Here is a 27,427-nt window from a genome sequence, read left to right as displayed (position 1 = left end):
AATTATCCAGGACATGCAGCCCTAATTTAGGTGAAGACAGATGGGCTGGTTCCAACATCTCATCCAAAAAGTAGCACTTCTCAATCCCTAAGAATCACCTCTAACTTCGTCTATGTGGTTGAATGTGATGCTGAGTCCTCCAGTTACCTGCTCTACAGCTACAATTTCTCCTTATTTATTTTGTCAATGGTTCATGGTTTTGTTTATGGTTTTGAATGCCTCTGTTAAAATCCTCTTCACCTTCTCTGTTCAGAATCAAACCTTTCTAACATAGAAAGTAAGCATGTTGCCACTTGCACCAACAGTATAGGTGTTTCCTCACTGGCTTGAAATGTTAACTCTATATTCCTTTGTCCCTAGATGGTGAGAGATCTATTGATTTTTTAAGGCATTCTCTCTTTCTTTGTGTCCAATTTTCAGTCCTCAGCCTTTATCTTGAAGCTACATGTGATACAGGAGGCCTTGAGGAAATGGAATTTTCAAACAACATTGAAAACCCCTGCTTGAGAAGCGCAGAAATAAAGGATAGGAGAAGTATTCTTTCAGTCTTCATCTATTCAATTCGAGGAAAGTGATTTATAACGCACAATTTCAAGGCTGCGAGGAGGCATTGGAATCTAACCTGCTCTGACATTCAGAAATATTTCCCCTTTAACATCACACAGCATCAAAATCAAGAAAAGCATTGAGTCAACAGGTGGTCAATAATGCAGTAAATCTCACAGCCCATTACATAGAACTACACAGGAAGTACAACACAGAACCAGATCATTCTCACCAACTGGCACATAGCTCCACACCAAAGTCTTGTCACTCCACTCCATCTTCAGCAGCATCATCTTCTTTTCCTTTCTCCTCACAAATTTCACCAGATTCCTGTTAAATCAATTTGTGTCATTCCCTCTACTACTCCACAGTGTAGCGAATTGCACATTCTAACCCCTCTCTGGGTATGAATGTTTCTCCCTGAATTCCCTATTGGTCTCGTCCACCTGTGGAACCGTTTTTCACTTGTTCACCTAAATTTATTAAGCTTTCTCAGGTCTTGCCTAAACTCTTGCTTCTCTGCAGGGAAAAAGAAACTCTTTTCCTGAAAGACATAACCCCTCATTTCTGATATCATCCTTCAAATCTCTTTTGCACCTTTCCAACACTTCTAAGGTCTTCTAGTGATGCTTATAGTAGTTTAAACAGTGATGTTATCCCAAGCACACTGAGATCAGCTCCCTGGAATTCATACTACTTATTACAACTACTCACTGGTTCAACCTTGAACCCAGCTCCTCACAGTTCAGAACACCTGACTGGACTAGAGACTCAACTCTTCAAACAGAACTATCTGTTGAAGCTTCTGAATAAAAGGGCAGTTCAGTGATAAAAAATGCTGCAACTTCATCACACTGACAGAAAGTGGTGATAAACAGGCAAACACCACGGGGCTGGCCCTGCATTTCCAAACACAAAGGATTTACTTTCAAGCTGAACACCGTGGTGGGTGACAATGGGATTGAGTGATGTGTTTGGCTGCTGTTTGCCGCTAAAAGAGAGTCAGTTCAGATGGAGCGTGAAATCAGTGTTGCTCCTGACTCTGTTGTTTTCCTAACTGGAAGATTAAGTAAGCAGAAATCCATCCTGGTGCTGGAAGTGTCAGAAGTGAAGTCTGACAGGACAGGTGAAAAGCTAAGTGGTTATGGAATGTTGGTTTTACAGGTAAAAGACTGAAGATTACCTAAAAGATTAAACTCTGTGAAAAAAATAAAAAATATCTGGATGTTCGACGAAGAATTCCTGTAAAACATGCAACATGGTTCGACTCACTACACTATCTCCAGACAGCTCAGTTGAGGACAATCAGTCACCATTACAGAACACCTCTTGCAAATGCTTCACAATGCATAAATTGTCTGAGACGATGCTTCACATTTCATTTAACAAGAGCCATTAGAGTTTTTTGGCATCAGATTCATTTTGTTCAAATTTTACTCGGCAATCCTAACGCTCATTAAGAGTCATTTGTGTGGAGTGAAGAAGAAATGGGCCTGATTAGTTCTGAACTCATCTCTAAACTTACAGATCTCGAAACTAAGATATAAAAGCTATTCTGTTACAAGCAAATCAGAACTAACAAACGCCAATCTGCAGAGAGGATTCTCTGGGCAAGTCTCATTTACACTGCTTTCAAGCTGGGTAATTGCAGACCACACTGTGACCTTTCTCTGTTTTGCTCTATATGTTTCCAATTATTGCTATCATTTTTCCATTTAATTGTGTTTTTCTCATTTTCTCCCATCTGCTGGAGGTGTGAAGTCTTGCTGGGCACTGGTTCTATTCTTTCTTGACAGTCTCCATACCTCACCCTGACTGAATTTTGATAGCAAGATTAAAGTTAAAAATCACACAACACCAGGTTATAGTCTGACAGGTTTATCTGGAAGCACTGTCTTTCAGAGCGCTGTTCCTTCGTCAGATGGACAACCACCTGGTGAAGGAACAGCGCTCCAAAAGCTTGTGCTTCCAAATAAACCTTTTGGACTATAACCTGATGTTGTGTGATTTTTAACTTGGTCCACCCCAGTCCAACACCAGCATCTCAAAATCATTGATGTCAAGAGTTTTTCTTTAAACTGCAAGCAAATACATTCCCATCTTGCTCCTTTACCTACTCTGGATCTTTGCAGGAGACTCAGAACAGAAACATGGACTGTCCTTTTCCCTTTCTAAGATCAATAATTTAATTTGTTTATCCATTCTTCTTGTGGTTAGTAACTCTTAGTGCAGCACGATGGCTCAGTGGTTAGCACTGCTGCCTCTCAGCACCAGGGACCTGGGCTCGCTACCAGCCTGGGCACTGTCTGTGTGGAGATGCACATTCTCCCCATGTCTGCATGGATTTCATCTGGGTGCTCTGGTTTCCTCCCACAGTCCAAAGATGCTAAATTGTCCACAGTGTCCAAGGATATATATGTTAGGTGAATTGGCCATGAGGGAGGTGGGTATGGGTGGGATGCTCTTCAGAGGGTCAGTGTGGACTTGATGGGCTGAATGGCCTGTTTCCACACTGTCAGGATTCTATGAGGAAGTAGAGGGTTTTTTTTGTTTAGCTTACACCTTTTGAACACCGGTATTAAACAGCTGGTTAGTAGAGTCGCAACTTTTCCTTTCAAAGAGTTTTAGTTCAGTTTACGAATTCAACATTTCTAACCCACTGCTTGCTTGTGCCCCATGATATTAACACAGCCAGTCCTCAGCCCTTCATTAATGTATAACCATGACTTGATGGGAGTCTGCATTGCTCTTGCCAGGCATGCAACTTGATCAATTGGAAAACACTGGTGATTTCGTGACGGCGAATGACAGAAAAACAAACCATGACCTGTTCCTGAATTCATTTGGTCTCAGGCATCCTAGCCAGACCCTGCTAGATGATAACAAGTAAACTGTCCTGTGAAATCATTGAAAGGAACCTTTCTTCTTGGGACTTCTAGGTTCTGGCAAGATTTCTTGATATTAGCTGGAGGTGAAGGAAAAGTGGAAAGACTACAAGGAAGCAAGCAATATATGCTTCAGGCAAAAATAAAGTCAAATCAGATTCTGCTATAAAGAAAATGCCTCAAGCAAGAGTGGTAAGAAGCTACGTGAGTGGACCAATGCTGAACCATAAACTGGTGAGAGCGGAGACACATTCATCTATAGAATTCCAAATATGCTGTTGGGAACACTTTCTGCAATCAATTAAAAAATACTTTTCCCAGAGAATGTACAAGCATAATGGATTTTTCACAGCAAACCTCCACTTTGAAGGAAAGCAGAAACCAGATAGATAAGGAAAGCTCCTCAAGGAGAAATTGATATTGAGAAACAATCAAATGTATAAACACATCTTGTTAGCACTGTGAAGAAGCAATGAAGATTGAAATTGTATTTCCCCAGGCGCTCTGCAGACTGTAATTATTTCTGCTATAAAGAAGGGAAGAGGCTGAACTGCTGTCAGGACACCTCAGCAGAGCTTTCTACTCACTGTGGTCTGTGAGATGAAAGGGAATCCTTTTCACAAAGTGATAAACTTATGCTCCAAATATGATATCAAAGTGACAGGTGATACACACCCCTGCCAGTTCAAATAAAAATAGAGAACTTCAGAACCAGTCCCCAGTGTCCAACATAAAATACTTCTCATTCTGTTCCAATCCTCCATGGTCTGTTGCTTATCTTTTATTCCTGTCCAGTTCTGTAAACTTTCACAATCTGTGTTCTCGACCAATTCCAGCCTCTTGACCATCCCTGACCTCTTTGATTAGGCACAAAACAGATATGGTTAGCTTGAAGGGTGTCCCCAAATTTAGTGGTTTGTTAACATCTTCATGATTATTGTTTCGGTCAGAGCCTAAGATATTGCCGCAGTGAGGTTTCCAACACAGTTTCCAGTGGAATTCCAGGAGCAGAGTAAGAACAAATCGAAATGAATCTCTGATATGGAGATAGTGGGGACTGTCGATGCTGAAAGTCAGAGTCAATAAAACATGAAGCTGGAAAGGTCCAGCAGGTCAGGCAGCATCGGAGGAGCAGAAAAATTGACATTTTGAGTTGGGACCCTTCAGAATTTCTTTTTGCTGTCTTTGCTGTGAAATTCCCAATCCAGAAAGTCAAATTCCTGTTATATTTTGCATATTGTTGCTCACTGGTCTTTCACACTCTAGACAAAATAAGCGTTCATGGTTGAGACCAGTTGTCAGGTACAGCTATGTGCCCATTACCACAACAGGTCAATATACAGTCTGATATGGCAGGATATACTGGATTGCAGATTTTTTGTCGCAAACCAAGGAACAATGAGGAAGGCATAGAGAGGCTAGGCTCACCCAGCAGACGGAATTTAACACACACAAACATGTGCAATTGTACAGTTTGGTTAGAAAATTGAGAAAAATAATATAAATATTTTAAAAGCTAGGGTCAATTGATTCTTGATAACCAAGTAATTGGGCATAGGCAAGAATGTGGAGTCATCAGATCAACCCAGACCTTCTTGACTGGCCTACCTGTGATCCTAACCCATAGTGTGTATGAACTGAATAGTAGAATTGTAAAAGGGGCCTTGTAAAAGAGAGACCTATATATTTGTATATGGTACATGAAGTCTGACTGAAAAGGAATATCATTTATCGTGGAACACTGAAACAGAACTTGTGCTGTTTCTGGGCTAGTCCCAGCCTGGGACAGACATTCCTAGCAGACGCATCCCTGGGTTTTCAGTGAGCTCCACATTGAGATTATTTAGTGATTCCTCATAAACCTTGTATGGGTTATCTTAGTACGCAAGTCTTTGATGAGGCTGTAAAGGGATCTTGCTGGTTTTGTTCTGGTAAAAAGGACAGAACATTTAAGTTGAATACTTCAAAAGTACTGGCTAGGTCTTCTGAACATGTTGCATTATTTGATTATAGGCGGGATATTTTATAAAGATATCAAGAGCTCAGAGAGGGCTGAGGAAAGATTCACTAGAATAGTACGAAGGATGAGGAACTTGAGTTACTTGGACAGTAGGAGAAGCTGACAATGTTCTCCTGAGAGCAGAGAAATGTAAGAGGAAACATAGCTGAGTTATTCAACGTTGTGAACAATGAAGATAGCTAATTAAAGAGAAACTTTAGGCATAGTGCCAGTAAGCACAGAATCTAGTTTTACAAAGAAACCAGGGACAGCATGAGGATTTTTTTGCAGTGACATGATCTGAAATGCACTGGCTGAAAGAGAGATGTGGAGTGATTCAAAAGAATGTGAATATTCCACATGTACAAACACACATATATATAAACCTGACAGAGTTAACATTAGCAGGACAACAGGGAAAGAACACAGGTAATTGGACAAGTTGAGTTGTTCCACTAAAGAGCTATGGAAGAAAGGACTGAATGACTTCATTCCGTATGATACATAATTTCTGATCAGTCTGTTCAGAGTTGTTATTGCACATCTCTGGAGCAAATGATTCTTGAACCCAGGTCTCCTGGCTCAGAGGATACCACCACTGCACTACAGGACCTCTCCTTCTTGTCCAGTATCACACAATTTTTTTTTAATCACTTGGTTAGGGGATGTGGCATCAACGGTGATGTTAGAACTTAATCTCCATCCCAAGCGCCCTAGAGAAGGTCATGGTGAACTACCTCGTGAATCACTGCAGCCTTGGATTGTCAGAACATGCACAGTTCTGTTTGGAAAGTAGTTTCAGGATTTTGACCCAGTGGCAATAATGAAATGATTGGACTGTGGACTGTGTGAGGAAACCGAAGCACCCAAAGGAAACCCACACAGACACAGGGAGAATGTGCAAACTCCACATGTTTGAATGAGAATGCAAAAGGCATGGTTAGTAAGTTTGTGGATGACACTAAAATTGGTGGCATTGTAGATTGAGGTAGAAAGTTTATAAACCTTATAGGGGTTTCTAAAACCATGAATGGTATAGATAGGGTTAATGGTAAGTCTTTTCTGTTGGATGGAGAATTTCAAGCCGAGGGGGCATATTTTTCAAGTGAGAGAAGAGCAACTTTAAAAAAAATGAGGTTTTTTTTTCACACCGAGAATAGTTCATTTCCTGAGGAAGTAATGGATGCAGGCACAGTTACAACATTTAAAAGAGACTTAGGTAAGTACATGAATAGGAAAGGTTTGGAGAGATATGGGCCAGGAGCAAGCAGGGGAACTAGTTTAGTTTGGAATTATGTTCAGAATGGACTGGTTGGACCGATGTTTCCACGCTGTATGGCTCTATGACTCTAAACAATCTTTGATAATTCTATTGTGAATCTAAACATTGATCTATTGATCTGTGATGGCACAACGTTCCTTTTCAAACCTTTTCTGAACACTAAAACATACAGTGCTACTCATAAGTTCATAACATTTATAGCACCATTTGGATGGGAACAGCTGACCTTGTTAGGTGGGTTTCACCTTGCTCCCATACTGTGTACAGACTGTCCAGAGCATCCACCCATTGTGGTTTTACATTGTGCCTCTCCAATCACTTTCAGATTCTACTCTGTTTACAATGGCTTGAACAGAATTAGGGATCACAAGGGCTAACTGACAGAACATTGGCTGAAAGCAACAAAGCATCTGGTTGAAAAGAAACATCAACGGTACCATAGCAACACATCCTGCAACCACTGACAAAACAAACCACCTTGTTTCATTATTCACATTGAACACACTGAAAGCTCAAGCTGCTGTCAATAAGCACCATTTTACATTTGCCCCCAAAGTATATCCTGAAATGACTGTTAATTCCTTGAAAATTAGAGCCCATTGTCAAATAGACAAGACATGACCTGAAAACACCATGTGTCTTCATCGCTGCACTGAGATTTCAATGTAGATCCAGACCACGGCCTCAGTTCAATGTCTCATCTGCAAGCTAACACATCTCCAAACGAGAGTGAAATTTTAAGATATGAATATACAAAAGACAAAATATTTTCACAGATTCACCACCATGTGGAAGCAGGCCTTTCAGCCCGTCAAGTCCACACCAACCCTCTGAAGAGCATCCCACCGAGATTCACCTCCCCTATCTTACTTCTGTAACCCTGCTTTCTGCAAGGCTAACCCACCTAAGATGTGCATCCCTGGACAGTGTGGGCAATTTAGCATGGCCAATCCATCTAACCTGCACATCTATAGACTGTGGGAAGAAACCAAAGTACTGAACGGAAACCTATGCAAACACAGGGAGAACGTGCAAACTCCACACAGACAGTCACCCAAGGGTGGAATTGAACCTGGGTCCTGTAATGCAGTAGTGCCAACCACTGAGCCACTGTGCCCCTCTCACCATGCCCACTGTTTTGACTCAGAAACAAGAACATTACCTAAGGCTCAAAGATAAATGATTAACTTGAACATTTGGTGTCACATTGGTGACATCCACTGCTCCCTTTCCAAGGCTCAATTCTACTTATAACAACAGTTAAGTGACAGCATGACCTCACAGACTGCGTAGGGACCTGGAGGTGATTCCCTCTCAACTTGATCTGTAAATATAACACAAGATGCTCTTATGTGCAATGATGCCTTCTGCAGTTGAAGTGAGGCTTGGTGGAGAAGGCTTTAGTGCTCATGTAGCAATTGCAATACCCTCTTATTTCTCTGCAAAATGACTGATGGTTTCATCAGAATTAGGCGCAATGTCAAAGCTTCATGCTAAGTCATTCCATGACCCTCCTTACCAGAAGGTTCCATGCCCTACTGTATAGAGCAGCATGTCAATCCATCAATGTGTGAAGGATGACTATGCACATTGCAAACAACCTACTCTGGTCTTTGTGATTTCATATTGGTGCACAGAGAATATGACTGACAGGTTCAGCCAAAATGCAGTAGACATGCAGAGAAATGGAAGAGGACCAGGTTCACCAACAAGCCCAGGTACAGCAGCAAGCTGCAGTGGATGGTGAACATCCTGCACATGAAGAGGCTTTTGGATGCAGCAGGACCAAACAGATATCCAGGTTCCATTATGCAATGAAATGCAGGAAACACTGCCTTTTGATCGATCAGAACAATCCCAGAGCAATTGTAAACTAGGATACAAATCCACAGCTAGAAGCAAAAGGAGTATTATCATGAGAGGAATAAAGAGAACAAATAGAAAATAAAACTTTCACACAAAGTGTTGAGGCAGCATGGGATTTAAGCCACAAATTTGTACTTGATAAAGTCGCACAAAGCAGCAAAGAAATAAATTATGCAAAATCAAGTAGAAGTCAAAAACAAACCTTGGCCTGAACAACAGTGGAGTTTCTCTGCTCTTGGTCAAAAATTGTGTTAGAAGATCATTCGAGGCATCAAGAGGCAGTCTGCCAACTAAACTTCAGTTTAACAAGTCATTCTAAAAAGCCAGCATCTTGTACACTACAGCATTCCCTCAGTAGTGCACTGAAGTGTGAGGTGGCATTACATGCTCAAATCTCTGGAATGGGTATTGAACCCTCAAAATGCAGGAAAGATATTATTTTGATGCAACAGAGCCACGATGAACTGTGACCTGGGATGCAACTATGGCCCTTGATTGAAAATCATGTGCTAACTCCAACTACTTCCACACACAGCACTCCCATTAAACTAAAGACGAACAATAACCTTTTTTAATCAAATGAATGCTGCAGAAAAATCTCTGCGTGGATAGAGAAATTAAGAAGTACAAAACTGGAAGACACTCAGGGGAGCCAGAGTTTCATTAATCTTAGTCCCCATGATCCAGTACATGGCAGCTGGAGATATTTCTGCAATCAAGGAGAAACTGTAGAAATAATAAAGAAATTTTTCTTTAATTTTCTGACAGAACGAATCAACTCGGCAAGGTCCCACAGCTGCAATTTCTCATTCTTTTATCAATTAACTATGGTCTCACTGTGCCCTTATCCCTTTTCTCACACAACTCTGACAATAACAAGGCACTTATTCCCTCACACAGACTATAAGACTCTCTGTATCAACAGCCACTATGAAAACACTGAGATCTATTTGAACCTTATTAATTTCCCTGAAGCAGAAGAGAATGAATTCTCTTTCTTCCCCAAAGTACTCCTCTTTCTAAAAAAAATGGTTTGAAGCAGTTCACTTGGTACTGATTGAATCCATGCCCTTTAATTCCACTATTTGACCAGCACCTGTCAGTCATACAAATGAAAACAAGGACTAAGGGAAAATGAGAGCACATCATAGCTCATCCCTCCAGCAGTGCAACTCCCCCACTGGGAGAGTATGAATGTTTCTTCTACAATTTGATTTGTAGACTATTAATTGTAATCAGGTTTTTTTTATCATCTCAAAGAATGTGTTTTGATTTCCTTGATTCACCAATTCATAACGAGTAATTGTTGCAATATTCCTGACTTTGATGCACACTTCTTAACTGGAGTTGAGGTGAAGGCCTGAACGCCCTGATATCTGCCTTGCTTTTTAAAAGAAGCCGCTCAATAATGGTGTTAGCTTCGGGAAACCAGTGTGTGAAGACTTGCTGCTGACTGACTCCATGATTCTGAAAGCTTTAGGTCATAACCTGTTCAGCAGAACCTGCTGCTGTTTTCTGTTCTTGAGCTTGAACTGAATGAAGTAGATGCAATTCATTTGCCTTTCAGCCATAGTGCATCAAGGGGCTTGTAATTTTCTGGAACCCCTCAGGCTGCAAGTTTGACCATCAATGTATATAGTAAATAGCCAAATACTGCAAATTGTATTGAGGCAACTCACAGTGTAACATGCTCTATGGAGAATAGTTGAATATGATTGCACTTCCAATATGAAATATTTTGCAATGTAATTTTACAGATTTCATAAATAAAAGATAGTTTGGGGGGGGGAATTATTAGAATGATTCAACTGTGGAGCTAGCTTTCTGATGATTCGCAACAAATACAGTGAACAATGCAAAATATATCAACGTGCCCATGTGTGTGATTTAAAACCATCAGAATAAAAAATGACATTTCAAAAAGAGTTCATAGCCAATTACAGGAATAAGCATTTTTTAAGGTGCTGCATAGTGTGTAAAATATCACATTACAATTTAATATTTTACCTGAAGGAATGGGAGAGTTAAGAGAAAATTGCCATGACACATTGTGAATTAAAAATGTGCATTCATTATGACTGAAAAATGAGTGTTAATACATAAATGAGTTCTGGATAAATATGTTTTTGCAAATTGTTAATTTGTGATTGAATCCACTCCAGCTGTTTTTTTATTTTATTCATTCATGTGGACCAGCATTTATTGCCCATCCCTTACTAAAGCAGAGAAGGTGGTGATAAGCTGCCTTTGTGGACTGCTGCAGAATTTTGGGGAGGGACAGTTGTTGGGCAGGGAGATCCAGGATTTTGACTCAGTGACAGTGAAGAAACGGTGATCAAGTTTGAAGTCATGTCTTCAAGGCATGAGGAGGGGTGTGTAAATCTTGCAGTTGGTGATGTCACAGCTACCCTGGTCCTTCTAGATAAGAACATGAGAACGAGGAGCAAGAGTAGGACATCTGGTCCATGAAGCCTGCTCTGTCATTTAATAAGATCATGGTTGATCTTTTCATGGACTCAGCTCCACTTACCATAACACTTTCATTCCTTTACTGTTCAAACATCTGTATATCTTTGCCCTAAAAACATGCAACAAGGAAGCTTCAAATGGGCAGGGAATTCCACAGATTCACAACTCGTTGGGTGAACAAGTTCCTCCTCAGCTCAGTCCTAAATCTGCTCCCCCTTATTTTGAGGCTTTGCCCCCCAGTTCTTGTTTCACCCACCAATGGAAACACCCTCCCTGCTTTTACATTATCTATTCCCTTCATAATTTTATGTTTAGTGGTTGTGAGTTGGGTAGGTGCTATATAAAGAGATTTGGTGAATCTTGCAAAGTGTACATCATAGCACTCTGCTTCAGCAGTGGAAAGAGTTAATCCATGTTTAAAATTGGTCAAACAAACAAATAACTAGCAGTGGGACCATACCCAGAAAGAGTGACAGTGGATTCAATATCAGAGTCCCAGAAGGAATGGTGTCACCAGAATGGAGTTGCAGCTTGATGGCAATACCATTCCTGTCATCTCTACTGCTACTAATTATGGGACAACAGTTCTGTTTATCGACATAAGAATAGCAGTGAATATCATGCAGACTCTATCATCTGAATGTTCTACAGCAAACAGAGTGAGCAGAATGCTTTTAATAGACTTTGATCTTATTTTCCATTTCAGTTGCATTCAGTTTGACTATCAGTGCACATTAAAATGTGCACTACAAAATGTATTGGTGTGAGTCTTAAAACTTTTGGCTTTTGCATAAAGAGCTGAAACTTTGAAATATTTGCTCTTCTTAATATTGAAGTTCCCAAATTAGGTCAATCCAATGTCAATAAACATCTGCAGTATGGAAAATGGCTGTCAGAAAGGAGGACAAATATTGGCTTTATATAAATAAAAAATAAGACTTTGCTTTTATCTTTTACAGATATTAAATTTGCCCCTTAGCACCTTACAACCGATAAAGCAGTCTTGAAGAGTAGTCACTGTTGCAATGTAGTAAAATGCAGTTAATGCAATAAATGCATTTGAATTGTACACAGCAAGCTTGCACAAACAACAATGCAATCATAACCAGTTAACAGCTTATTGTTGATTTTTGATTGAGTTGGTTGAGGAATGAATATTGTCGAGATGTTTGGGAGAACTCCCTTACCCTTCTTTGTACGGTGCTAGAGAGCCTTTTCCATCCAGCTCAAAAGGCAGAGAGAACCCAATTTTATGTTTCTGCTAAAATAAAGAACTTCCAGCAATGCAGCCCTGCCTCTTTACTGAGGACTCAGTGTAAACATTAGCTCTCTCATTCACCTAATGGCTGACAGCCTAGAACTGGCAGTTATGATGGAGTGGGCTTTGAACTCACAAGCTTCTCAATGAAAGGAGACAGTATTATTACTTATTTATGGCTGGTAGTTCAACACATGATCTTTGCTTACATTGTTTATTTCCTAACTGACACAGTCTCGATTTTGTAGTTCACCCTAAGAGTTGGTAAGAACAAGAGGCAGTTAAATATGATAGGGTCTGCAAGCAAATGCAACAGTGAAGTCTGGACATCATCGATTTGGGTGCAAGATTAATAATGTAGTCTCCTGAGTTCATTCTGTGATCCTCTGCCCAATTCACTCACAAAATCCCAAGCTCAATCTTTAATGAAGACAGTTTCTAGTAAATGAGCATCCAACGACAGAATTGCCAGTTTTGAGCAACTGCTGTATGAGAAGGAGTAATCTTCCTTTGCATCTCACCTGCATTGTGGTTCATCTGTCCCTTATTAACATTAACCGACTCATAGCACAGCAAATCACTCCATTAGCCACTGAGATCACTCATTTCAGTGAGACAAAGAAATGGCCAATATATAAAATCACCATTAAAATTAATCGCCCACTATAGCACATGAATAAGACGCTGTCATTGTACAGCCATTCAACAGATGTTCTATGCCTTTGAAAACTAATTGTCTTTACTGAGCTTGAAGTTTCAAATTTAATGCTCTTGTTTTGAAAATGGAACTAATTCCCATGACAGTCATAGTTTTCCAGCCATGCTTTCCCTCAGGCACATTCAGGATATGGTCTAATAGAAATAAATATCCCTCAGGTTTGTCAGGCCAGTAAAGTAAAATCATCTGTTCCAGCAGCAACACAAAGATAAGTGGAAAGAAGAAAGAGTGTATGTGTGTGTGTGAGAGAGAGAGAGAGAGAGAGAGAGAGAAAGAAGATGCAATGTCTGCAAATAACATGAGCCATGCAGCTTTTTAAAAATTTCATTGATTTGATGTGGGCATCACTGTCTGGGCCAGCATTTATTGTCCATCACTGATTGCCCTTGAGAAGTGACGGTGAGCTGCATCCTTGAATCGCTACAATGCATTTTTGCAGGTACATCCATAATGCTGTTAGGGAGGGAGTTCCAGGAAATTGACCCAGCGACACGAAAGGAATGGTGATATATTTCCAAGTCAGGATGGTGGATGCCTAGGAGGATAATTTACAGGCACTGGTATTCCCATGAATCATGTTTTGATCACTTCGACCAGTTTATGCCTTAAAAACACTTTATCTAAGTGCTCAGTGAGGCAGACAAAGAGACACAGATTTGGTTTGTAATTCAATCTGATTTTATTAACAAAATATTCCTTCTGAAAACACACTTCAGCATTTCCCAAATTCCCAAAATATTTACTCTCCATCTAGCTCTATCTATCTGAGAAAGGATATTACCTGCAACAATCCACATGTTTGAGCTGGGCCATTAGAATCTCCTTCCTCTTCACTGGCCCTCTTCCACAAAGATGGGTATTGCAGGAGTCAGGGTGGATCTTATCCTGGGTCTTCTTGGATCGTTGCATGGTTTTCAGCCACAGACCTTGCTGCAAGTCTTCCCTGAGAATCTTTGCTGAGTCTTCACTAAGACAGCATCGTCACTGACGGGGTGACATCCAGGTGTGTGTTCTTATCTCTTCCAGAACAATCTGTAGCCTTGGCCCATCAAGTCATGAGCTAGATTCAAATCATCCAATGGGGTTATGCCGAGGCCCTTCACTGTTTCCAAGCCAGGGAGGTGTAAAGTGCACATACTCAGAAAGTCAAGATGCCTGATCGACACTTCTCCAATATACAGCCCCACGGCTGGCTGTATCTGGTTTTCCTTGAACTTTTGTAATCTCTTTGATCTTTGTTTCCACTGTTTTCTGTAGCCAATAGCTGCTGACTGCTGTTTAATTTAATTTGGTCCATTTTCTGTCATGCTTAATTTCTCCGGCTATGGGTCAATTTAGAATATCCAATTTTGGGCCTGTGGTCACTTGACCACAATCCGCTACCCTTTTCCTTGGAGTGGGAGTGGTCATGGGTGTGGAAGGACAAAAAAAAGTAAATTTCTGCCGTGTAAACTTGTGAATGGTACATATTGCTGCTACTGAATGTTGGTGATGATGGGAATGAATGTTTGTGGATGTGGTGCCAATCAAATGAGATACTTTGTCGTTGATGGCGTCAAGCTTCTTGAATGTGGTTGGAGCTGCACCCATCCATCAGACTCCTGACCTGCGCCTTGTAGATGGTGGACAGGCTTTGGGGAATGATGAGGTGAGTTACTCACAGCAGGATTCTTAGCCTCTGACCTACTCTTGTAATCTCAGTATTTACGTGGTTGGTCCAGTTCAGTTTCTTGTCAATGGTAACCCCAGGATGTTGATCATAGGGGATTTAGTGATTTAATGTCATTAAATGTCAAGGGATGATGATTATATTCTCTCTTGGTCATCATGGCACTTGTGTGGCACAAACGTCAACTTGCCACTTGCCAGCCCAAACTTGGATATTGTGGGAATGACAGTCTTGTTTATTTGGGCTTGGACTGCTGCAGGATCAATAGAGATGTGAATTCCGCTTGGCATTGTAATGGTAAACAAGCGAATAGTATTCTGCAAGAAGGTAATTACGTGCTGTGACTTTGACCAATTCCTGAGTGTAAACATAACCCTCTCGAGGAAATCCATAACCTAGACTGAATTAACTGGTCTCAGCCAAGGCAAGCTGTAAGGGTGTTCCACAATCAAAAAGGGTGTTCCACAATTAATTCTGATGGCCCTGTATTAAAGTTGCTTTTAATTAGATTAATTAGAATTCCAGATATTAATCAGTCATTAGACCGATCGACATCAGACAAGTGTCAGATTTGTGCACACTTATTCGCATTCATGCTGTGGGATCTGACTTCCATAACCATGAAGCACTTCAAGAGGCAGGTCATGGCCCCTATCAACCCTAGTCTCCCAGCCTGTCTCGGTTTTCTACAATTTGCACATCAAAATAACAGGTCTGCAGAGTATGCTATTTCCCTGCCCTGCATTCAAGTTCGAACATCTGGACAACAGGGACACCTAAGGACTCCTGCTCATCGACTATAGCTCTGCCTTCAACACAATTATGCCCCCCAGACTGCTCTCAAAACTCCCAAGACCAAGGTTTCAGCTTCACCTCTGTAACGGAATCCTCAGCTTTCTGACCCAGAGACAGCAATCAGTGAAGATAGACAACTGCACCTCCTCCATGATAACACTCAACACTGGAGCCCCCCCAAGGATCATTTTCATTCCTCAACTGTACTCCCTGTACACCCACTGGGTCGCCAAATTCTGAATAAACACCACCTACAAGTGTGCTGGTGATACCAACGTGGTCAGACGGACATCAAACAACCATGAGTCAGAATACAGAAAGGAGATAAAGAGCTTGGTGTTATGGTGCAGTGAGAACAACCTCTCTTTCAACATCGGCAGAACTAAAGAATTGATCATTGGCTTCAAAAGGAAGGAGGAGAACATGCCCCCCCCCCCCCCCCCCCCCCGCCCACCTACACCAATGGAGCAGAGGTGGAGAGGGTGGAGAGCATCAGGTTCCTTGGAGTGACGATAACCAACAACCTGTCCCGGACTTGCCACGTGGATGAGACGGTCAAGAAGGCACAACAACACCTCTTCTTCCTCCAGAGTCCACAGAAATTTGGCATGGTCCATAAGGACCCTCAGCAACCTTTACAACTGTATAATAAAGAAAGCATACTGTCTGGGTGCATTACAATCTGGTATGGCAACTGCTCTGTTCAGGACCGTAAGAAACTACAGAAGGTTGTGTGCACAGCCCAGGTCATCATGTAAGTCCAACGTGCATCCATGGACTCCATTTACATGTCCCATTGCTGCGGAAAGGCTGCCCAAAGACCCATTGCACCCCAGTAACGCTCTCCTACAATGTCTTCCATCAGGCAGAAGATGCTGAAGCTAAAACACATGCACCAATATGTTCAAGAACAGCTTCTTTCTGGCTGTTATTAGACTAATGAATGGACTCTCTAATTTCAAATAATGTTGATCTTGCTAATGTTGATCTTGCCTACCACATGTCCTGTGTGACGTAACGTCTATGCCTCTAAGTACTTTTTCCACCCTGTGATCTATATGTCCTTGCCTATTATAATCTCCTATATGGCTCATAAACAAAGCTCTTCACTATACCTAGGTACACATTACAATAAATTAATCAATTCAAATCAAATCACCCAACCCAAAAGAATTCTTATAACAATCGGTACTTAATTTTCAAATATCAAAGCTTTCATTGACAGCTGAAAACTGTCAAGAAATCCTTCTTCGTTGCCATGAGCTCTCCTTAGTTAATGTGAGTCCATAATCTGAATTTGGTGACTGAACACTGTGGGATTATTGTATTGGAATGTGCTTGTAATGAATGTTACAAGGTCTGCCTGCTAGCCCATTGAGAATCTCAGTTCCCTGACTGGAGCTGTTAAACTGGTCCAATCAGGGAGCCCTGGTTGATATATAGATAGGAAAGTAATAAAGAGTTAAGGACTTTTCACGTTTAAATAAAGAGTGACTTGGTGACAGGATATCTGCCACTGTGGAGTTATTTCATTGTTCTCTCCTGCTTCCAACATGGCCTGATTTTTCAGAGCAGCTGGTATGAAGGCTGCCTGAGATCTGGTCAAGTAGTCTTGCCCTTTATGACTTCTGGGATGAGAGGTCTGTCAGCCTCGTTGGAACCAGACTCCAGCTGGTCACCATCCAGGTAAGGCCAGCAGCATTGAGGTACTTACAATGATGAGGTCATTGGACACTGTAACATCACCCTCAGCTTATGCAAAAAATGGTGCGGGGCTCACTGATTCTTCATAAATATTATGTTTGTGAGTGCTTTTAAGGAATGACTCATTGCTATCAATGGCTGACAGACATGCAGGCTAAGGTGCATTCTTTTTCATGCACAGGATGTGGACATCGTTGGCTAGGCCAGCATTTATTGGCCATTTCTAATAATCTTGTGGAAGGTGGTAGTGAAGTGCCTTCTTGAACCATTGCAGTCTTTGCAAGGATCACAAAGATAGCTGCACCAGGTTTCAATTGTCTTTTTCTGACTGTTCAAAATTGCAATTGCATCTGTAGCATGTGCTTTAGTATCTAACAGAGCTCTGAGAGGGCACGGCATACTCATCTGGCAGGCTCCAACAGCAAAGCTTTTGTCTGACCTTTTTATAAGGTATCATTAAGTTCTACTGCTCCTGCCTGCAGCTCAGAAGTTGAAACTGCGGGAAGAAAGGTGGAAGCAACCTTTCTGCTCTGTTTACTAAACACTGTGTCTGTGTATTCCCAACCTGACCATCATGCCCATTCAGTGTGATTTGGTGTGGGAAGAGGTCCAAAGCTGTTGAATTCATCCCTCTCAGTTGTTCTCAGACAGTATACTCTTTGATAATAAACTTAAACACAAACAAATGGAAAGAAAGGTAAAACACAAACACATAGAAGAACTGCAAGATCAGGCTTATTTTTCTCAGTTCTTACATAGGATGTGGATGTTGCTGGTCAGGACAGCATCTATTGCCCATCTGTAATTTGAACAATGGCTTGCAGGCCCTGTCAAAGGGCAACCACATTGTTGTAGGTCTGGAGTCACATGTAGACTAGATCAGGTAAGGATGATAGATTTCCATCCCAGAAGGATGTTAGTGGATCAGATCAGATTTTATAACAGTTACCACTACTGAGACTACCCTATATTGCACATTTATTAGTTATTGAAAATCCACTAGCTACCCGGCCAAGAATTGAGCCCGTATTCACAGAATATCGGCCTGGGCCATCAGTCTCCCTTTACCATCATGTCCCCAAAAGCCATGCAGGACATGATTAAATGGTGCCTATTTTCCAATGCAGGTTTTGTGCAAATATTGAACTGCTTGACAGTTTATACGAGAGCTGCATGCAGATGGTGTTAACTGTGCTGCCAAGTGCCTGTACGCCTCAGGTTTGTGTGATGCTAGCACCACTGAGAGCCAGTTTGCAGCTCTTAAAGTGAAGCAGGTGCTGGAACATGTTGCAGTGCGTGTAGAGAAAGAATACTGAATATTTGATAGCATGACAAGTCAGAGAGAGAGAGATCCAAAGTCCTCTGTTATTTCTCTGGACATCTCAACTAGAGGAGGTTGTGAACAGGAGGTCAGCAGCAAGCCATAGACTCCTCAGTCAAACTGTGCAAAGGCAGTGGGAGGAGATGTTTGTTATAATGAATGCTAAAATTGGAGTCCCAGGGTTGCTGTGCTATAAGGACTTTCAGTGACTTTACATGACTTTAATGTTATGGGAAGGATATTATTAAGCACGTTGGATCAGTGGTTAGCACTGCTGCCTCACAGCGCCAGGATCCCAGTTTTGATTCCAGCCTTGGGTGACTGTCTGTTGGAGTTTGCATATTCTCCCCGTACCTGCATGGGTTTCCTCCGGGTACTCTAGTTTCAAAGATGTGCAGGTCAAGTGAATTGGCCATGCTAAATTGTCCATAGCTGTTAGGTGCATTAGTCAGAGGGGGTTGGATTACTCTTCAGAGGGTCGGTGTGGACTTGTTGGGCCAAAGGGCCTGTTTCTGCACTGCAGGGAATCTAATCTAAAAGCTGAAGATGGTTCAGAAAAGATTTACCAGGATGTTGCTGAGAAGAAAGGGTTTGAATTATAAGAAGAGGCTGGATAGGCTGGGACATATTTCACTGGTAGGTGTTTATAAAATCATGAGGGGTATAGATAAGGTGTATGGCAGGTGTCTTTTCCCTAAGGTGGGGGATTTCAAGACTAGGCAACATACTTTTAAGGTGAGAGGAGAAAGATTTTAAAAAGACATGAGGGGCAATTTTCTTACACAGAGAGTGGATCATGTGTGGAATGAACACTGTCTAAAAGGCAGGGAATTGCTTCCAGAACGTATTGTCTTCCAACAGTCCATCTTGCTCTCTGACACCTCATACAGTCATTCAAAGGGGATGTAAATTACTGCAATCGTTTTTATTGTTCGTGCAGAATCAGGTCAAAGTCCTTCGGTATTTGCCTTATGGACTTCAGCAACTTTAAACAACTCTAGAAACCACAGAACTTCCAGCAGTTCACATTGAAGGCCAACAGAAATCCACCAGCAACTAACTGAAAATAATTAATGGTTCTTTGAGCAAGAAATGATGGAGGAATCCTTCCTGCTATCAAGTACATGTTTACCTGTTTTAGCAGACACACACTAAAGCTTGGGGCAGCTGCCACTAAGGTGCAGAGGGGAAAGACCACAGTCTGAGGTCTCTCTGCTGAAGTTAAATGGGGATCTGTTCAGTTACTGGACCCTTCCAGTACCTCAAATGAACATAAATATAATCCTGTACAGGTAAGAGGTGCCTTTGGCTTGTTTGTTGGATGGAGTCAAATTCCAACTTTTGTTCGTGTTCTTCATATATTACTATGTGGACCAAACTACTTTAGTGACCTTGTGCATACTTTTTTTAATGAATAAAGAATATTTTTGAAAGGAAAAAAACCAGTATGAGCAGGCATGTTTCATTACTCGATGAAAGCATTCGCATCAAATCAGTGTTCCTGGGCTGCCTGCATATGCACTCACAGTCTCACCAGCAGTGTGCCAAGTCCAAAGTGGCATCCATTGCACCACAAAACCTGACACCACAAAGCCACATTTCATGGCTGTGAACTTTCTCTGACATACTGATTTTCATATCTCCACAGACTCACTCATGAGCAGAAACATTCACAGACCCACTGTCACACAAATACATACTCACAGGCACACCCTCATGCATTTCAGGTGAACACACACCAGTGCACACGTATACTCACACTCACACACAACTAAATGCAGATAAATATACATGCACACAATTCCATTCAGAGTACTCCTTCAGTTCCGTAAGCAGCTGGCACGAATGGACAAGCAGAGCTATCCATCTTCCCAGCTTATTCCTGACAGCTTCACAGAAAGAGTCTGCCACCTGGTTCATCCTGTTCTATTTACTGTTCTCTCTTTAAACAGCAAGCAGTGCTGCGGGAATAATTACATTTCTAATTACATCTTTAGGCTTTCTCTCTGGAGACTAGCGAGCATTTATACAGAGAAGAATGCAGGTGAGAACGGTTTCAGAAAGTTAATGTGTAAGATAGATCAATCACAGTTAACAGTTACAACACTAATTTCTCAGTCACAATACATAAACCCAAGACTGAATCTTATGTGTTTTTGGCCAGTGTGAATTGCATTGAGCTTTCTGGAGGGATTCTTGCCTCCAGAAAGGTCTAATGAGGAGCTTTCTCACCATATCATCCCAAATTTGCCCCATTAATGACCTACCTCACCTGGTTGTGTGACAATGCTGACTGGCACAGCAAGGCATGGAAAAGCAAGGCATGAGTGCTGCAAGCACGCAGGTAACTGCAAAGTGAGTAAGCACAGTGAGAGCAAGTGGTGCCCCTGAGATACATAACCTGGTCCAATCCATGAGCTTGTCCATGCAGCCTTTCGATGCCAGTTCCTGGTGTGTCCTGCAATGTAAGTTTGTGCTTTCAGAGCAGTCTGCAATCAATCAAAGGCATGCCGTGCTGTCTGTCAAGGATTTGGTAAATGTTCGTGAATTTGGATGGGGTGCAGCTGATGTCTGTGGTTTGTGCTCCTAGATGCTGTTTGTCCCTCCCCACTTATACTGGCAACTGGTGAGAAATTCAGCCTGACACGCAGCATAAAATATGAGGTGAGCTGTCCCTGATGTTGAGATAGGCTTCTTGGATTCTCGTCTGATTGTACTACAAATTTTGAAATAATCCACATCTGCAGACCTGTAGAAGCTTCTGTCCTCAAACATAAAACCTGCTGACATCTACAGAGGACTGCATTGTTACACTGTCATTTGGAAGAGATATTAAACCAAAGCCTTTCTGCCCTCTCAGGTGGATGCATAAGGTCTGATTGCTATTCAAGGAGTAGAGAATTTCTCCCCAGTGTTTTGGCCAACATTTATGGGTGAAATTATCTGTGGATTATTACATTGCTGTTCATTGAAGTTCACTGTGTGCAAAATGGCTTCTGCGCAAGTGCAAGTCTTTCTTGATTTTTCTAATTAGAGGTTGATAAAATCTATAGCTCAAAGGAAGACTAATTGGCCCATCAAATTAATTCCAGCCATTTGGTTGAAATTTATCGCACTCCTCTCCCTTTTGCCCATAGTTATCTTTATTATTTTCCTTCCTATATCCTTCAAATTGTATTATTGAATCTGCTTTCAACCCCTTTCAGTGCACTCCAAATTTCTGCTTAAAAACATATTTCCTCATGTTAGTTTTTGGAAATCACCTTCAAACTATGCCCTCAGGACTTAGTAAACTTTTTTGCTTCAGAAAATCTCTATTCCATCAGAACAATCCACAATTCTGAGCTCCTCAATTAAAGTTTCTATTAAACTTCTCTGCTCTTAGGATAACAACACCAATATCTCCAATCTCTTCAAATGACCAAAAATGTGTGACCCTCATACTGTTCTTGTAAATCACTATCTTCTTATTTGCCTTGAGACTTTGGTTAAAATATGATAGTCAAAATTGAACACAATACCTAGTTTGATGCCTAGTTGGTTGTTGATAAGATTTAAAATAACGTCCTTTCTTTTGTACTCTATTTCTGTTTACATATTCTGGAAACCTGAATATGTGTTTTTGAATCTGCCATTTCAACTTGTCCTACAAACCTCAAGGATTAATGTACACATGCTCTTTAGTCTCTCTATTCTTGCACCCTTTTAAATATTACACCATCTAGTTCGTATTTTCTCTGCTCATTTTTCAAACAAAGTCAATAATTTCACACTCCTTTGTATCAAATTTAATTTTCCTTACTTGGTCACAGGGTGAGGACATCGCTGGGTAGGACATTTATTGCCCATCCCTAATTGCTCAGTTGGCAGTTAAGAGTCAACCACATTGCCAAGGATCTGGAGTCACGTGTCGTCCAGACCAGATAAAGGTGGCAGTTTCCTTCCCTAAAGGGCATTAGTGTACCAGATGGATTTTTCCACCAGTCCACAACGGTTTCCTGGTTACCATCAGAGTACTAATTTCAGATAGTTATTGGATCAATTTTTAATTGAAAAAAATTGCATCATTCAAAATTTGAATTCCAAAATTCAAAATCCATCATCTGCACTGACAGTGTTCAAATCCAGACCCCCATAATGTTACTGGGGTATCTGGATTAATCGTCTAGCAATTAATACCACTAGGCCATCACCTTCCCTGTGTCATGTATCTGGTAGTATGAGCTTCTTTAAGTATATAAAAAAAGAGAGACCAAAATGAACATAGACCCCTTAGAGAAGGAGGCTGCAAAATAATAATGGGGAACCAAGAAGTGGCAGAAGTGTTAAATAAATACTTTTTGGTAGTGAATATTGTGGTGTGGACTGAGGAAATGAATAAAATAACAATCACAGGAGGAAAAGTACTTTGATAACTACTAGGTATAAAGGCCTACTGGTACACTGTACCACATGGGTCTCAGGAGAAAGTGAGGACTGCAGATGCTGGAGATCGAAAAGTGCGGCACTGGAAAAGCACAACAGGTCAGGCAGCATCTGAGGAGCAGGAGAATCAACATTTCAGGCATGATTCCTGATGAAGAATGTGGAAGGAAGTAGTGAAGGCCTGATAGGAATCTTTCAAGAATCCTTCAAGTCAGAGACTGTAAACTGTCAATGAAACACCTTAATTCAAAAACAGACAGAGGCAAAAGAAAATGTTAACTACAGGCCAGTCAGTTTAACATTTATTGTTGGGAAAATTTTATATCCTATTATAGAGGGTGATAGCAGAACATAGAACAGTGGGGAGAGAGGGGGACAGTGAATGATTTCAGATTCAGGACAGTGGGGAGAGATGGGTACATAGAACATAGAACAGGTCCTTCGGCCCTCAATGTTGCATTGACATGTGAAAACAATCTGTAGCCCATCTAACCTACACTATTCCATTATCATCCATATGTTTATCCAATGACCATTTAAATGCTCATAAAGTTGGCAAGTCTACTCCTGTTGCAGACAGTGTTCTGCGCCCATACCACTCTGAGTAAAGAAACTACCTTTGACATCTGTCTTACATCTATCACCCCTCAACTTAAGGCTATGTCCCCTTGTGCTAGCCAGCACCATCCAAGGAAAAAGGCTCTCACTGTCCACCCTATCTCATCCTCTGATTATCTTGTATGTCTCTATTAAGTCACCTCTCAACCTTCTCTCTAACGACTATGAGATTCATTTTAGATTCAGGACAGTGGGAGAGAGGGGAACAGTGGGATTAATTTCATTGATTACCAATGGACTAAGAGTTAAGAAGACCAACTGGTCTTAATTTATTCTAAGGACATGTTTCCTTTTAACACTTGAAAAAAAAACGCTCAATTTTGAAAATAAATCAGAGTGCAATATAAAGTGAGAAATACTGGTCACACTCAGATTGGTGGAGTTTTTCAGTGTGCTCCCGCATTTTATCTCATTCTCTAAGTCATAAACTTTACGATTAATATTTAGCAAAAGTTGAGTTTATTGTACAGGATGTGGTAGCAGATCACAGGACAATAGGGAGGGTGCAAGAGAGTGGGATTAATTTCGGATTCTTAAAATATAAAACAGCTTTGTAAAAAATATTTGTTTTGATTTTTAAAAATCACTGCTTAACCTGCCAAGTTTGCCACTTTTCTGAAAAGGGCCGAAAAGAATTGAACTTTAAGAGCTCAAATCATTGTCTGCAGAAAGTAATCAATCCCATTTGAGAACGCCAGAAACTTCCCATTTAATGGAAAATTAAAATAGACAAACCAAATCAGAGCAGTAAAAGTCGAGGTTTGGACTAGAATAAAACAACCGTCCTCCTTACAAAAAGGATCTAATTTTTATTTTGGATTCGAAGCTGCTGATCTGTTGAAAGATGCAACCAAGTCAGCCTTCGTGACTCAGGCACGTTTTCCTTTAAAACGCTGTTGGTTTCTCACTTACCCAGAAAAATGTCGCGAAGATCCCCAGGGTCACTTTCAGCAGCAGGTACCTGGCATCGATCCCCCCGCAGAGTGGCCGGGAGCCTCCACACATCCTGCCCGTCCGGGTCCGGATCCGGATTCCTTCCCTGAAACCTCAACAAAAAGAGGACAGTACTTCAACCAAAGCAACTTCCGCCTCCAGAGCGAAAGTGAAAACTGCTACTGAAGAGTGCACTGGTGGCCCGGCGAGCCCTTCCATGACTGTGAGTCCACTCAGTCTCAGTGTATTCCATGGATGTGTTTTCTTTTACTCGACTTTTTACGTAAAAGATTTTGTAATGACCGGAGCGGATCACACAACCCTTCTTCAAGGGCTTGTGTTGTCCAATCTCCCGGGGTACAGCCTCCCTCTCACAATCATTAAGCCACAACAATCCTCTCCAACTGTCGCCATCCCCCCCACCTCAGAGCCCCGGCCTTTGGCTAGTGTCCCTACCTCTAGGCCAGAAAGCTTGCAGTCCAGTCCCTTCAGTGCTGCAGGTGTGTCACCACACTGAAAACAAACATCATTTGGGCGGAATACCAACCAGGGGAGTGCCAAAGTTCACAACGGTAGGGAGGGGAAGGGGAGGAAATTACTGAGGGATTTGAAAACCGGGAATGTTGAGAACTTGTTCGCGGGTCTGGAAACCAATGAAGGTCGGTGAGTGGGACTTGGGGCCAGTTAGATGACAGGCAGCACAATGCCAGGCAGGGTCAAATCCAGGACTGGGGCAAGAAAGGCAGAATTGAAGGATTCAGCTGAAGCAACAGCAGAAGTAGGCAATGGTAAAATCAGGACATTGTTCATGACACATGGGGAATTGTATAAGAAACCCAGTCCAGGCTCAAATATGAATGCTGACAGTGGATTTATGTTTTATTCAAGCAGACTGCTGGATGTCCTGGGCGAGTATGTATATAGGGCCATTAACAAGACCAGGTTTCACTTAGTTCTAAAGAGCAAGCCATGGAAGACCTCAAATGGAAGTGGTCCTGATGTACCAGTAAGACTGCAGAATAGTCTTATGCTAAACATGGTCCTAAGCTTTCACCTGCAGGCCAATTCTGTACCTTAGTTTTACAATTGAATGCAGAATGTAAACTCAAGTCAACTTTTCCATGTCAGACTAAGATTGCATCTTTCACACTCCAGGACAGTCCAAAACACCTTGAAGTCAACTCTGTCACCTTCTTTTCTGTGGTCTGAGATCATTACAGCCTTAAAAAGTCAACAAGGCCCCTGCTTAATGTTCCTCTTCTGCACTGAATGTGGAGTGCCAACCCAGACTTGTGTTCAAGACTACACCTGTTCAAGAAGGCAGCTCATCACTACCTTAGTCTGGCTCGTAAGTCTGTAAATTACATGAAAATTGGTGGAGTTGTGGATAGTGAGGAAGGCTATCAAAGGATGCAGCACAATATCGATCAGTTGGAAAGTTGGGCAGGGAAATGGCTAATGGAGTTTGCTCCGGACAAGTATTGGGTAATGCATTTTTCGAGGTGGATAGAATGGAGAATTGGAGTCACATTCCCAGAGGGGAAGTGTGAAATACATGTGGAAATAGGTTGAAGGTGAAAGGGGGGAAGTTTAAAGGAAATGTGTGGGGAAAGATTTTTATACAGAGGATAGTAGGTGCCTGGAGCCACACTGCCAGAGAAAATGGTAGAACTGGATATGACAGATAAGTTTAAGAGAGATTTAGACACATATTGGAACAGGCAGAGATTAGAGGGCAGGCAAGTGCAGGCAGATGGGATTATCAGAATAGCATCATGGTTGGTGCAGATGTGATGGGCCAAAGGGCCTACTCCCGTGTTATACTGTTCTATAATCTCAACAGTAACTGGGGATATGCAGTAAATGTCAGTAAGGCAGCGAAGCCCACCTTCCACAAGTGATCCTGGGATGTCGCTTGACTTTGTGTGATGTTTTGTGTGGTCATTATGTGAGAAATGATTGCACAGAAGCACACCCTTTTGTTGCTCTCATGTGACCCAGCTGTTGTTCCAGTGTGACTGAAAGCAAAGGTGGTTGTATCTTAACCAAAGCAAAATATTGCTTATGCTAGAAATCTGAAATGGAAATGGGAAGCATTAGAAATCCCCAACAGGTCAGGCAGTACCAGTGGGGGAAATCAGACTGAATGTTTCTGGTCAATAGCCTTCATCAGAAGATTGTGATTTGTTGGATTAGGTGAACACAGTCCTGGCTATGAAATAAAATCATTTACATAACACTGCCACCATATGATAATATGCTGTTTAAACCTTCCCTTGCAGCAAAGAATTTGCATTTGTACAGAAGCATAACCCTTCTTCCAGACCATCCAAAGCTCTTCACAATCAATGAGCTCATCTTCATTGCTGCTCTTGAGAGTTAAAAGGCCATTTTGTGCAGTGTCTGATGCTGAAACTGCAATGAGATAAACTTCCATTTCATATGAATTGGTCTCTAGGATGCTCAAGTTATTTGATACCATAAGACCAGAAGATGTATGAGAAGAAGTAGGCTATTTGTGTCATCGAGTCGGTGCTACCACTCAGTGAGTCTGTCACAGATCTATTTATCCTCAAATCCTCTCTCCTACCTTTTTCCCATAACCCTTGACTTCCTTACTAATTAAAAGTCTATCTATCTCAGCCTTGAATATAATTATTGATCCAGCTCCACAACCATTTGCGGTAAAGAATTCCACAGATTCATTACTCTCTGTCTTAAGGAGAGTCAATATCGGATTTGATGTAAATAGCTTGAATGGATGTGAATGAGAGATTTACCGCTGCACAGAAACAGCTCCATGAATCACAGAAGTTGTGTAGCATTAGCAAGGTGGACCCACTGACAAAGACATAGCACCTGAAGAGTGGCGACTCTGAAATTGATGCGTCCGGTCAATGCGGAGGAGGGGTCGTTGGTCAGGCAGCTCAGGACTCTTG

The 27,427-nt window shown here is 41.5% G+C and overlaps 1 protein-coding gene across 3 annotated transcripts in view; it reads right to left on the bottom strand.

Annotated features, from left to right (window-relative positions):
• LOC140459719 (tetraspanin-15) overlaps nt 1–25,048 on the bottom strand; it is a 181,250-nt gene extending 156,202 nt beyond the window's left edge. The window contains exons 1-2 of one of the 3 annotated variants that reach the window (XM_072554159.1): nt 24,945–25,048; nt 24,468–24,601 (exon numbers count right to left, since the gene is read on the bottom strand). In XM_072554159.1, coding sequence (XP_072410260.1) covers nt 24,468–24,560 — 93 coding nt within the window. In that variant the 5' untranslated portion in view covers nt 24,561–24,601; nt 24,945–25,048. Of the gene's footprint in view, nt 1–24,467; nt 24,876–24,944 lie in introns of those variants that run through there. The other 2 variants (XM_072554158.1, XM_072554160.1) reach the window with 2 other exon arrangements.
• Between the last annotated feature and the right edge of the window lie 2,379 nt (nt 25,049–27,427).

Source organism: Chiloscyllium punctatum, chromosome 35, assembly GCF_047496795.1.
Source record: "Chiloscyllium punctatum isolate Juve2018m chromosome 35, sChiPun1.3, whole genome shotgun sequence".
NCBI lineage: Eukaryota > Metazoa > Chordata > Chondrichthyes > Orectolobiformes > Hemiscylliidae > Chiloscyllium > Chiloscyllium punctatum.
This window is presented reverse-complemented; position numbering and strand designations above follow the sequence as displayed.